The sequence below is a fragment of the Lygodium microphyllum genome, chromosome 4, assembly GCF_053477565.2.
Source record: "Lygodium microphyllum isolate KBCC chromosome 4, Lygodium_microphyllum_v1.1.10, whole genome shotgun sequence".
In the NCBI taxonomy this organism is placed as follows: Eukaryota; Viridiplantae; Streptophyta; class Polypodiopsida; order Schizaeales; family Lygodiaceae; genus Lygodium; species Lygodium microphyllum.
In genome coordinates this window covers 29,575,537-29,589,871 of record NC_141138.1, presented here as the reverse complement: position 1 = coordinate 29,589,871, position 14,335 = coordinate 29,575,537, and the positions used below count along the sequence as shown (strand labels likewise).

Below are 14,335 nucleotides of genomic sequence, written 5' to 3'. Positions count from 1 at the left end.
CAAGGCGAGCCTTGTGCTTATCCAAAGTACCATCGCTGAGATATTTGGTCTTGAAGACCCACTTGACTCCAATCACCTTCTTCTTCGGGGGGCGTGGCACAAGTGACCAAGTGCCATTCCTCTCAATAGCCTCCAACTCAGCTTCCATAGCTTTCTTCCATGGGGCGGACTGTAAAGCCTCCTTTACGGAGGTGGGCTCTCGATCCTGCATAACACGGGACATCAAACAATAATTGGAGCAAACAAGCTCCGAAGAATGCGCCTGGTGCCTCCGTGACCACCGCGGACCATCCTGCGGTCCCCACTCCTCAGGAACCCCCTCGATCCCTGAATCACGGAGTGTGTCACGGGCCCAGCGAGGAGGAGGCCGAACCTCCCCTCGTCGTTCTCCATCAGCAAAAGACTCTGGAATATCCACCGGTGGTAACTCCGCAGAGGTGTCCGGTGGAACAGTAGACTCTGTGTCAGAAACAGAATCATAATCAAAAGGCACGGGCTCCAGTGGAACTGTAGAAGGAGCCCAACTCTCCCCTGGATCTCCAAGAACGGGGTGCTCCTCACCCGTTGAAGAAGCCGGAACCTCCACAAACCGCACATCACGGCTAGTGTACACATCCCGCTTAACGGGATCATACAGTCGGTAGCCTTGGGACTGGGAGCTGTAGCCAACAAATACCTGTTTTCGGGAAGCCGCTTCAAATTTATCACGGTGAGCCTTGGAAATGTGAACATAGGCATCACACCCAAAGACTCAAAAGTAAGAAACATCTGGGTTCGTCCCAAAATAAGCCTCAAATGGAGTCATTCCTTCCACGGCCGAAGTAGGGGATCGATTAAGAATGTGGACTGCAGTAGCCACAGCCTCGGCCCACAAAACCTGAGGGGTCTGTCGGTGCTCCATCATGGTGCGCGCCATCTCGATCACACTGCGGCCATCTCGATCACACTGCGGTTCTTCCGTTCTAGAATACCATTTTCTTGAGGAGTATTGGTATTGGCAAACTCCTGGTGAATTCCTCTATCTGTACAAAACCGAGCAAATTCATTAGACACAAATCCACCTCCCTTGTCGGATCGCAAGATCTTCAACTTCCGGCCTGATCGGTTCTCCTCAAAGAGAAGCCAATCCTTGAAGTGCGAGAAAGCTTCTGACTTTAGTGCCAAAAATAGGCCCATGTCATCCTGCTATAATCATCCACGATCAGCATGAAGTACGAGCTCCCACGCAGGGACTCATTCCTCATAGGGCCACATAGATCCGTAGAGACTAACTCCATCGGTGAAGTAGACCGCCGCGAAGCGGTGTGGGGAATGGCATCTCTATGCTGCTTCCCCCGTATGCAGGAGACACATGGCTGCTGGCTCACCACTATATCCGGCAACCCTCGAACAAGCTGTCTACGTGACGCCCTCCGAAGATAGTAACTGTTCCTCTTGGTCCAAGACCATAGAAACCAACTCTTCCCAGCGAAGAGTAGACTCTCGCCCCGAAGCAATAAGGGCAGAGTAAAATGTACCGAATCGTAGCGGCAACTGGGACAATAGTGTGATCGCCATGTCTTCGGAGGAAATCGGCTTCCCCGCATTCTGAACCTGCATCTGTAGCTGCCTTAGCTTGTTAATGTGTTCCCTTAGCGAAGAAGACTTATTGACGGACAAGGTCCGCATCTGTACCTCCAAAGAAACCCTCTTCATCAAGGTCATCTGATTGTATATTTGATCAAGCTCCAGCCATATCTCACAAGCCACCGTCAAGTGCTCGATGTGAGCGATCATGGCTATAGTGCATGATAGAAAGAGAAAGGATCGAATCCTGGCATTCAGTTTGTCCCAATGAGACTGGGCCCTGGCCAACTCCGCACGAGCATCGGAAGAGAGTTTGAGCTCATCTCTTACCGAAGGCCGGTCAATATCCTCCTGTACCGACTCCGCCAAATCATAGGACTCAAGGATGGCCAACATCATAACGCGCCAAATGCGGTAGTTGTCAACCTTCAAGCTTCTGATCTGTAGGAAGAGCCGGTAAGACAGGCACCTTCCGGTCCATAATCGCCTGGAACTCCAAGTCCATCTCTGTAGACATCTTCACCTGCAATGCCTTCTCAAACGCAAAAGCAGCCCCCTCTGACTGGGTAAACTCAGCCTGCTAAGGCTCTTCCGCGTCCCGAAGCTTCTTCACCCGCCGGAGGCGATGAAAAAGCAAAACCTGCACTTTTAGGTTGAAAACTCAAACTTCCTCCGCGTCAAACAGCAGTAAACAGCAGCAAATCCACCACCTGTACTCCTTTCCTGTGCGCCCACACTCGTTTCAGCCTTGTTCCAAGGCGCAGCCCTCCTGTCTGCCCTTAAACGCAAAAAACACAAATTTGTGTCGCGATGGAAACTCCCCTTCAGGTTGATTCTACGCACAGTCAGCCCTCAAACACTGCTCTGATTCCATGTCAGAGTGCAGCGGTGCGGAAGTGTAGGACTGAGAGAGAGAGAACACAGAGAGAGAAGGGAGAGAAAGAGACAGTGGACGATGAAGATCTGTTGTATATAGAATGCTGAATACAAAGATATACACGGGCGCAGTGTGCTGGACTGCGTGTCTCCACCTCGACGATGCGACCTGCTGTCCACCTCGAAGTCTGCTGCAGTCTGCACTGTCTTCTGTCTGAAATCTGTGAACAGAGACAAAAATCTGCACGGCACCGGTCTGTAATCTGCGACAGAGAAGAGTCGGGAGATGTATGAGACTGCTGGAGACGTCAGGTATAAATAGCCGACATCTGCCCAAAAAAATAGGACAGGTCGGCTGCATTAAATGCAGCCGACTGGGCTGCAGGCAGTCGGACTGCCACGTGGCAGTCCGACTGCACAGTCCGACTGTGCAGCCCAGATCCTGCCTGCCTGGCAATGATCTCTAACATGTGTCCCCTCATGTGGGCTCCAGACGAAAACCTCCCGCTCTCTGTCAAGTAACCAGCCCATCATGAACCTGGATGTCAATCCTAGCTCCAAGATTTGTACCTGCCAAACTTCGGTCGATGTGTCAGGGATGTTTCTCTCTGGATCTTGTGCATCTGTATAGACATATAGATGAGGCACGGCTGCCCCATCTCACCACCCTCTCACACTCCCTCTCTGGCTCCAGAGTGTCGTGAGGGATGTCCTCATCACCACCACTAGAAGGCAGCTAAGGAAGGGGCTACTAAGCCCTTCCCACGATCCGAAGAAGAGGATCCCTTCCGCGCCTTGGACTTCACCTTGGCTGGAGGATCGGAATCGGAATCTGAGACAGATGACTCGTCGGAGGAGTCCGCATCCCGCTTCGTCTTCTGCTCCTTTTTATTTCGAGAAGCCACTAACTCTTTGCAGACCTTCCTTAAATGACCTTTCTTGCCACAGTGGTAACATTGGGCCTTCGACCTCTTCATCTTTGAACCCCTCTCTAAAGTTGCAAGAGCCTCACCTGAACCTCCATAATGTGACGGAAGCCTCCCCTGTAGTCGCAAAGTAGCCTCATGCTCAAGTAGCATGGAGAACATGTGAAGAAAACTGACAGGAGTCGTAGATGTCTGCGCCCGTAAAGCATTCGCCACTCCATCAAATTCCCGAGGAATCTTGTAGAGTACTGTACCAACAAGATGTGCCTCTAATAGGGCAGACTGGGTAACATGAAGGAGGAAGGATTGAATCGTATCTTTGGATTCAAACTTCACTTATTGGAGCTAGGCAATAGAGAGTAACGGCCCCCATGGTGGAAGAAGCCTCGTACATCAACTGTAACTTCAACCATACATTTGAAGCTGTCGTACAGGAGGTGACCCCCGGTAGGACTTCTTTGGAAATACACCGAAGTAACACCGAATAAGCACGGGCATCATCCGAATCCCATGTAAGCACAGCCTCCTCATGGTTGTCTTCATTAAAATCAAATGGAACAAGAGAAGGTTGTCGAGGACGTGCCATAGCTCCACCAACCACGAGCCATAACTGCTTCTGAATAAACCAAGCCTTCATCACTACACTCCACATGTAATAATCAGGTCCATGGAACTTGTCATCAGTGGATGTGCATGGAGGAGCCATTTGGAGAGGATTCAGAAAAGAAGTAGAGAAAAGAAGGGATTGGGAGAGGGAACACAGCCAAACCAAGAGCACAAACTGCAAAAACCAAGAGTTCACATGTAGTATAACCCAAAAGCTGATAAAAATAAGCCAAAATCTGCTGCACAAAGTCAAAAGATCAGTCAAAAACAGTCAAAAACAGCAAAAACAGCCTGATGATGTAAGTGCCCCACCAGGAGGAGATGCAAAAAAACACCAAAACGCAGGCTGAAATGGATGCACAGGCTGTACAGATGCTGACGCCAGCAAAAAACGCAGACAAAACTAGTCGCTTGATTGGAGCCGCAGCTGCCTGATCAGCGAGAGGGAAAACAGTCCTAAAATCAGCAATAAAACATAGCAGAAACACAAATCCTGAAAACTGATACCATGTCAAAAGTGGTGCAGCAATGGAAGCATAAACAACATGCTGAAATAAACCACTGAAACACAAGACAAGAGAAAGAATAAACACAAATACAGATGAGAACTCAAATGTATGCCCAGGAAACGGAATCCATATCGAACACGAGATAGCAGCATACAACAGTGAGTCACTAGTTGTGTGGGCACCCTGGCACCGGCTCCTCTCTCCTCAGAAGAATCCACAAATGATGACTGAAGTACACAAGAGGAGGAGGAGCCCTAGCAATATATTGGCATAAAATGGAGGGAGCAATAAATGCAGTCGGCCAGCATTAAATGCTCCCTAGCCCTAAAAAAAGGGCACCTAAAAATGCCAGAAAAAATGCTACATAAAATGATGTAGCCTCTGCAGCACAAACTCACACCTGAGCTGACTAATCTGCTAACAACTCTTTCTAGCTAGAGTGACTCTAATTGGGCAAGTGGATTTGAGACAATCCACTATAGGTTTTGCTTTCAATGTTTCACCCTTGGTTCGAGAGCTATCTCGTGGAACAATAAGAAGCAGCCTACTATGGCACTTCCTTCTAAAAAGACTGAGTACTACGCTCTTTGTTCGACTGCTATGAAGGCAGTGTGGCTTCATTTGATGTAGGCGGAGATTGATTTTCCCTTGATAGGAACCACTTAACTACAAGTGGACAACCAGAGAGACTTAGCTCTGGCTAAGAACTCTGTATTTCATGCTCATATGAAGCACATTGAGGTTCATTACTGTCTCACAGAGGACAATGCAATGGATCTCTTCACGAATCCTCTGCCCGAGTCTTCCATACTTCATTACGTGAGATTGTTGGGTCTTTAGACACTCCCAATATCTAAGAGAGAGTGTTAGTCTGCCTATTTTAGGGTTCTCAATCTGTCATCTCCTTGTTGTGAGCTCTTGTTAGAGCCTGACAAAGACATGGGAGCTCTAGCATTTCAGTATACATTTATTCTTTTTCTGGCACTTTTTAGTCAGTATTCACTCGTTGTCAATGTCTATCTATCTCTAGGCTGCCCGAGTTGCCACGTTATTTTCTGGATTTTTCTGTGTAGTCAAACTATATTTATTATAGTCCTTGGTTATTTTTCAATAGGACGACCAAATTTAGAGGCCATTTTGGTAAGTCGGTCAGATTTGCAAGCATTTAGCTATTTACAGCTGACCACTCTTCACTTTGGCATTTATCTTTTACAAGTTGCTCCCTCGACTTTGGCATTCTCGTCCGTCTCCGGTGCTACTACTGCCATCATCGTTCTCAGCCTGATGTGGTGCCCTCACTGACACCTCATGGTGCATGCAAGGATTGATCAATCCACACCATTACATTCAACATTCATTCAAATAGTGCAGATTTCCTCCTTCTTATTGTTGCTTTCTCTCTCTATATTCGTGTCCTTCCATTGTGCACTCTCACATTTTCTTGCTTCGGATACCCTTAAGCAAACATGTCAAGGATTCAATAATATGAGCATAGTTTTTTACGAATTTTTGAAAAAACTTAGTAAAACCTAAAAAATATTTTACTTACCTTATGGTCCCCGGAATACGCCAATAAAATACTACTCCTACCTTTTCGAGAATATCGTCAAAGAGAACGACTATCCACTTTCCAAGATACAGACAAAATAAATAATTCATCATTTGTTGGAAAGTTGCATTAGCATTGGTCAATCCAAAAGATAGGTCTAAAAATTGATAATGTCTATACTACGTTCAAAACGCAATTTTCGAGACATCCTTCGAAACTCTCCATATCTTATGGTACTTGGACCTTATATCGATTTTGGTGAAATATTGCACCGCACAAAACCGATCTATAAGGTCATCCATCCTAGGTAATAGATATTTATTCTTGATGGTCACCCTTTTTAGACCTTTGTAATCGACACGAAAGCGCATCATGTCATCCTTCTTTTTAGCGAGAAGGACAAGGGTGCCCCATGGAAATTTGCTCGGTTCAATAAAACCCTTTGATAAATAGTCTTGAAGTTGCCTAACTATCTTGTCCTCTTTTGGGCTAAATGTGTAAGGTTGCCAAGAGACAAGATAGCTATGGACAACATTTCAATCCTATGGTCTAAGGTTCCATGGAATGGCGAAAGTTTGTCAAGTAGATCAAATGACTCAAGCACTTGTTGCATAAAATTCGACCAAGTGGTGAAATTTAACCCGTTAAAATGCGTCTTATCCATGAAGGCATTCTTGACCGTTGCAATAGGAGTGGTAGCGCTCGGAGATGGATAGTGTGAAAAAGTGTAGTGTGGGTAGGATGGGGGAGTGGAGAACACTTGGGAATGGGCCCTAGAGTGCCCACAAGGCATGCGGATAGTGTGCAAGGTGGATCCATAGGTAAGGATAGGTTGACTAGGCATGGGTATGGTAGCCACATGAGGAACCCAAGGAGGTGGGATGGGAACACGGGGAGGAGAAGATGGGAATCCTTATGTAGGTGTAACCCAAGGAGGGTGTGAAGACGCGCCATAAGCTGAGGATGGAAACCCCTATGTTTGAGTGGTCATGTGAGATGTGAAGTTGGGGATAGTGAGGGGGATCCCCATCATAGTTGACCCAGGAGTTATGGGTGTGTCCATTTGCTGAAAGGTGAGAGGCACTGTGTTAAAGGGTGGGATTCCCCCTAATGAAGTACCATGGTGCAAAGAGATAGAGAATGGGACGGAGAAGGAAAAGGTGCTAGGAGCGGAGAAGGAACCCTTCTTCTATTTTATGCAAGGTTTTGTCTTTCCTGTAGGGCCAACTTGCAGATAGCTTTGGTCCTACTACCCGGGCTAGAGACGTGGGGATGCATACCTTTCCTTTCATGGTTTCATCGTCCTCAAAGTGCTTGCTCTTCTTTCAGCATGGCGGTTTCTCCTCCCGAGGCAAATCATGCAACATCTCTCTCGATGCTATCATGGCGGCGACTTCTACCTTACTCTTCTAGCACGGTACTTCATCCACTTCATCTTCTTTCATTCCTTATGGTTCTCTGCACCATATGAAGATCAACATCAGGCTCCTCTTCCTTCGTCGGCATCTACATCCAGGTTGAGAGAGGGTTCCTACACTTCTTGGTATTCTACAGGCTTCAGCACTTTGTCTTCGATATCGGTTTCTTCTCCCTATTGTACCTTACCCTTTGCACTGCATGATTTCACCATCTTTGTACTAGGATGCTTGGGCAAGTGAACAATTTTTCCACGAGGGACACTGTCCAAGTGGCACCTGCTGCATGAGCATTCTTCAGCATGTAGCATACTTTGCATCTCATAATGCAGAGCACCACTTGAGTGGATCCTAAGCTGTTTCCACCAGCGGTTATTGTTATCACACCACCATCCTCCTTCATCACATGGATACCTCGTCACCCTTTCTCTCGTCATCGACACCCTCAAGCGGTTGGGTACGCTTGTCATTCTCCTATATTGGCACTGTTACTTAATCAACCGCAAACCATCTCTCAATCATTCACTTTCTCACCAAAAAAAAAAAGTTCAATGTGGTTTCATCCACCTTTGCAGGACTTGGTAGGCCATTGGACAGCCAATGTGCACCCTTTGTCCGATGCCCTGGCCTCTTTAGGGTGACTACTTGGACTCCCTTGGTAAGATAACCATTGTCTCTGTAGTCTTAGTAGGCCACTAGGCAGCCACACTGCACCCTTTGTCTAATGCCCTGGCTGTTTTGGGGTGGGACGCCTTGGGATACAAATGGTTGGCCTTCCTTTCAGTGCTGTTTTGGGCCTAAGAGGGGGTGTTGAGCTAAAACATGCATTACTTGCTAATTAGCCTCTTCAACAGCCCCAAAACACATTAAAATTTGCTCTTTTAGAGTAAAAACTCTAAAACGGGAGGCAATTCGAGAGAGTTCAATGTAAACCCTAATTTGGGAGGCTCCAATCCACATCTAGAAATAGACCGGCTGCCCACCATTCAGATCTGCTTTTTGGCGCCTAGTTTCCAACCTGCAAAGCGCCTCCATCTGCTGTTTAGCCATCATCGACTACACCACATTGTCTTCACCCTGTCCATTGATGTAGGCGATAGCTCCCAATTGCTGGCGACTGCTCCAGACTGTCCCAGACTACTATTCCAGCCTGCCGCCCATCATCGCCAGGGTCATCCAGCCTGCGTTTTCAGCATTGTAGGCCCTGACACTCTTCGACACACCTTCTCCAACTATCGCCCTACTGTTTACAGCACTTGTGCAGCTTCCGATCGGTGGTACACTACTGCGTCTACCAGTTTCCAATCTCCAGATTGCTGCGTTTTGATGACCAGCCTACTGCCATTCACTATTCAGTACTCTACACTCCGACTGGTGGTCACAGACTTGGGAACCATCTCCGATGGACGTCACACTCCAACATTGCTCTGCCCTTGAGCACACTGTACACTCTTACATTCATTTACAGCATTCATTGACTTCAAAGTTGTATTCTCTTTCTCCCTTCTTCTATTTGTGTTTGAGTTTCTGTGTTTGAGTTTTGAGTTTTGAGTTTTGCGTTTAGGGTTTGAGTTTTGAGTTTTGCGTTTAAGGTTTGAGTTTTGCTCTCTGTGTCTACATCTGTCTCTTTGTGTTTCTGTCGTGGTCATACACTCTATGTGTCCTCAATGCAAACCCTAGAGAACGCCTACTAAATGAGCTTTTGGTAGAGCAGACTCTATGTTGCAAAGTTGATCCTAGATCTGAGTCACTATGGAGAATGAATGACAATCATATCGATCACCTTGAATTGAACACCTTGCAATTGGCTATTACAATCCTCATCGTCGACAAAGCCTTGAAAATAACCTAGAGCTTCACCAACACCTCAGGCAATATCCTATAGGAGGTGACCACTAGGAGGTCTTCCTTTGAGATGTATCATAGAAGTATCAAATGTGCTTTGCTATCGTCATTGTTCCAATCTATCACTGCTTCCTCATAATTGTGCTTGTCCAAATCAAATGAAAGAGGAAAGGGTCATCGAGGACACAAGGCAAAACCTAAAGCAATGTACCAAAGATGCTTTTGCACAAACCTGTGCTTTCATTACCACACTCCAAGTGAGATAGTCAAGCTTGTCATTAATGTTACAAATTGGAGGAGCCATTGATACATGATATGTGGAGAAGGTAAGTAAGACTGTCATAGAGAATACATCTATGACAATACACGAGAAACTTATGGTTTTAGAAAGTGCACAAGGGAAGACACTTTGTTGGGCTGGGTTCCTACTTTACGAACCAAAACGAAGGGCCCAATGTCATAAAATTTCACGTATACCCTTTCTCTTCCCCAAATCTGCGCTTTGCAAGGGGAATTTGCAATAATGTTGACAAAGAATCTACGCTTACTCACAATATTCCAGTCTTTAAAGAGATTTATAAAAACACCATACTAAATTGACTTAATGGCATCGTAGTGGCTTCTTTATCATACGGGTGCTGGCATGCGATCTAACTTCATGATATGAAGGCATATGGTGCCGACTTACAAGGCAAGCAAAAAACCAGCGATGCCCAAAAACACGCGAGCACTGTATGAAAAGCAAACAGATGAACCGCGCTTCAGAGTTCGGACAATGACCTGCAAGACTCCGAGTCTGTTGAGCTTTGGAGTGGGCCGGAGCACGACCAGAAGAGCACCTGAATTGAGCGATTAAAAGGTCCTTTAATTCTCGCCATTGAAGAGATGAGTCAGGGCATACGTACAATGGCGTAATTGCAGGGGAGGGGAGACACAGATCAAACGGGAAAAGACACCATCACTCTTCTGTGTTCTCTGTTATGGTGCTCCGCTTTTCTTGTTTATTTAATCATTCTTTTGCTCGGGGACTTTCATAGGTCGGCCTTACCTACGGCTGTGCTTAAGCCTCCGACCATGGACAGCAACAGGGCGACTGACACCTGCGAGCTCATCGCGTCGACTGCAACCTCGAAACGCATCTGCGCAGAGCGTCGATCCTTTTCTATGCGTTTCTCATCTTGTCGGCATCGCCTACGGCCCTAACGTGAAACAATCTAGGGCCATAGGTGGCATCTGCAGGTCAATTCGACCTGCCGCCTGCTACCCCCGTCTATGTGGTCTAGTCCGTCATTTGATCAAGTCAAACGGATGCCCTGAAGAGCGCAGCCACACGTTGACCTGCCAGACGTTTCCAATGTCGAATAGGTCCAAGTTTGCATCATGTGGCGCGCCCCTTTCCATTCCTGCTCCCTAAAATTATAGTCACCTTTACTTTCAAATGCAAGTAGTGACCAAACACGTGGCAAGACTCCACGGGTGCATCTAGACGAACAAATTACTTGTCGAGACTTCCAATTTTGGAGTATTTGGTACACTCTATTAACTTCTCAATCTTGTTCATGTGGAGTGCAGGATCCTTTTCTCTTTTCTCCCGATGCTCTCTCTCTCTCCCCTCTCACATTGATTGGAGTTAGGATTCACCATAACTTGCGCATGAGAAGTCCAAAAGTCCCAAACCTTATATGACTAATCATTAATAAATGTCACAAAATATTTACTACCACATAATGACTAATACAGCATAGGACCATAAACATGTGAATGCAAAAGAGCCAACGGCTCACCCATACATGTAGAACCAACCAGACCTTTTATGCAAGTTACAAGTCTGCCTACCTTATAAACAATGATTGCTTAATTTAAAACACGAGTAGTCAAGAGGCGATAAGGATTGCAAACAAGTAAGGACTCTCATTCCTTTAAGAGATATATGCCCAATACAATGATGCCAAAAAGATACATGTGGAAGATCGATCATAGCTAAAACATGATCAATAGATCTAGATACAAGCAAGGGATACAAGCTACCAACCTTGGTACCTATAGCAAAGATGAGGTTGCCATGTGTAATCTTCCATGAAAAATCACCAAAAGATACATGATACTTGTCATCATCTAGCTGTCCAGTTGAGATAAGGCTTTTAGTCAAAGTTGAGACGAGATCACATATCATGCAGCACAAATGAAACACTACTACTACCAAAATGTAGTCTTCCATCACCTATGCCAACGACGTCACATACATGATCATCACCTAGTCTAATAGAACCTATAGTAGTATCATAGGTATAAAACCAATGATGATGCAAGGTAACATGGGAGAAAGCCCCAAAATCAAGAAGCTAACATTGAGAGTAAGTAGACTAAACATCAAGTCATTGAGTAGCATCAAGTGAAGATGTAACAAGGTATGTAATAATTTGAATTGTACTCCAATGCATTTATTTCTTCCATCTTAGCATTGGACTTAGGAACAATGGTGAGACTATCAGAACACTAAGCATTATTCTACGCTTTCCCTTTGTATTTTCATGCCTATCATTGCACATCTTATGGCATTGTGGCCCTATTTGGCCCTACTTTCCACAAAAACGCTAAGTAAGAGAGGATGTATGACCATGAGACTTACTACACGATTTTCCACGAGACTTAGACTTGCCCCTATTGGGTTGTGAATCTCTACCACAATTATTACACCATTTGCCATCATGTTTGCCTCTAACTACAAGTACATGAGAAGTACATATCATATGTTCTTCCTATTCGCTTCTTTTGTAAAAGCAAAGCTCCCTCTACATCCTAATAAGCAAAAATAGAGACTTTGCATTATCCTTAAACTTAATTCCTTGTGAGATAAGGTGATTGATAATAGAGTAGAACTCATTTAAAGATCTTTTGCCATAAATCATGTGCACCACCTTTTATCTCAATAACATTAAAATGAACCTACTTTGACAATAACAAGATAATGATGGACTTGCATAGCTCATCCAAATCTTCCCATGCCTTTGTATCAAATTGCTCAAGCTTTATACCTTTGCATTTTAGCAGCCGAATTTGCTTCTTCTGCACCAATATCTACCAAATCAGAGTCTTCCAATAATTGAAGTCGATGCCATGTAACTTGTCTATGTTAAAGATGGCACTATCCCTAGTAGTAGTAGCAGAGGCCATTATAATTGCAACATAAAGAGTAAATGGGCTACTATAGTAACAATAAAATAGTCCCAAAATTACCCCAAAACCAATTGTAAAAGGCAGGGTATAATGCAAGATTTAGTTGTCCACAAAACAAATGTTGTACAATGCTTGCAACAAATGTATGCTCTCAAAGAACTGCTCAAAACTAAAAATCCAACATGGTTGGTCACAAAAAATTGTAGTAAATGAGTGTATAACTATGGGAAAAAACCAAAATAGAAAGCTTCCACTACTATAGTAATTGGGATATGTAATGTAACTAGTAGTGCAAGATAGGCATAAACCACCAAGGTACCAAACATTGTTAAAGATCCAAAGATGTTAGAGCCATAGTTGCAATCTCAACCAAAGGAGTAGCATGTACATAAGCTAATTGTGCATAAGAGATCTCCCACCAATTCAAGAGTCTAATCTTTGCAAAGAAAAGGTTAAAGTACTTACATGCAAGCAAACAAGAATGTCTAAGAGCAAAGCAAAGCTTAATTCATATGCCTCATAGCATTCATGTGTCCAATGAGATAAAGTAATACATCCGGGAGCATGTACCCACAATAAGCCTTTAAGTTTGTTAGTGAAAAATCATTGAAGCAAAGAGCCACTGCAAATATGAAATTATTGGAGCTGAGAACCAAAGCTGGGAGCTCAACATAAGCATATCCGAGCATGATAATCAATGCCAAGTATCAATACATCAATGTAGCATCCCCAAAGCATTTATAGGCATTCAATATACAAGTCTTCACAGTGAATGCTTGTTGTCCACGGGGTATTATAGCAAAGAACCCTTCAAGAATTTAGCTAAACAAAATCTATTTAGTCCAAACGCCTTTCCTGAGCATCAATACATTATTCAAGCAATGCAAACTTTCCCTTTAAGCATCAATAGAGCATAAAACAATTGAATACTTGCTATCCAAATAGTGAACGGTAAGCCTATCCTGAATTGTAGAGCAATGGTGGCTAACCTCAAATACTCCAAATAATGCTTGAGATTGAACCCACAAGTTTTGAGAAGGATGCTAAGTAAGTGAGCAATGATGTTGGAGCTTAATAAGAGTTGGAAAAGATGTAGTATGTTTGAACTAGGAGTAGCCCAAACTGGCACAAATGATGCTAGCTTCTCCTAGGGTCTTGTTGGCTACTATTGAGGTTAAAGCTCACTTATTGGAGCTCAAAAGGTCTAGGGGAAGGCCTCGATCGATGCCGAAAGGGGTGGAGTTGATTGGAGAGGCAACAAGACTAATGCATACCTCAATGAGTGGTTGCTTTGGAAGTTATGAATGAATCTCTCTTCCTGGGCTAAAGTGAATGTCAATGAAGCTTCTCAAATACCCACTTTGATACTAGTTGAAAGGTGAAGCAAAGGGTGGGAGCACAAATAGAAGCAATCATATGCAAGAGGTATGGAGGTTAAAGCAAGAGAGAGTAAGATGGTATGTGGAAACTCCAATAGACACAATGTGTGAGTTGCCTTCCCTTATTCTACTGTCATAGAAGGAATAAAGAATAAAGTGATAGTGACGGGTAGCTACTATCTATAGTGTACAAGTATGCGGGAAGTAAGTATAAGTAAATGCAGGTGGCTAGGCATATGCAGCCTTTAACCCCCAACATTAGATAGGAAGAGAATGGCCATGGAGTTTAATATGTTTTATGGAAATAAATACCATTGACTTTACCCTATTTGGGATAAGATAGTAAGAGGGGATGAAAAATGTTTCAAGAGATACAATAAAATACCTTGATCACACTACTAGAGGGATGGTATAGCTATGGAAAAAATCTATATGAGTACAAGGCTAGCCCCCTATGTCTCCCTTGCAAAGGGCCCCAACCATCTTG

At 44.5% G+C, this 14,335-nt stretch overlaps 1 protein-coding gene across 3 annotated transcripts in view; it reads right to left on the bottom strand.

Annotated features, from left to right (window-relative positions):
- The window catches only part of LOC148036906 (ZIP metal ion transporter family), a 95,424-nt gene extending 84,756 nt beyond the window's left edge, over window positions 1-10,668 (bottom strand). The window contains exons 1-2 of one of the 3 annotated variants that reach the window (XM_087675828.1): window positions 10,341-10,668; window positions 10,073-10,131 (exon numbers count right to left, since the gene is read on the bottom strand). In XM_087675828.1, coding sequence (XP_087531954.1) covers window positions 10,073-10,131; window positions 10,341-10,431 — 150 coding nt within the window. In that variant the 5' untranslated portion in view covers window positions 10,432-10,668. The remainder of the gene's footprint in view (window positions 1-10,072; window positions 10,132-10,340) is intronic. The other 2 variants (XM_087675827.1, XM_087675829.1) reach the window with 2 other exon arrangements.
- Between the last annotated feature and the right edge of the window lie 3,667 nt (window positions 10,669-14,335).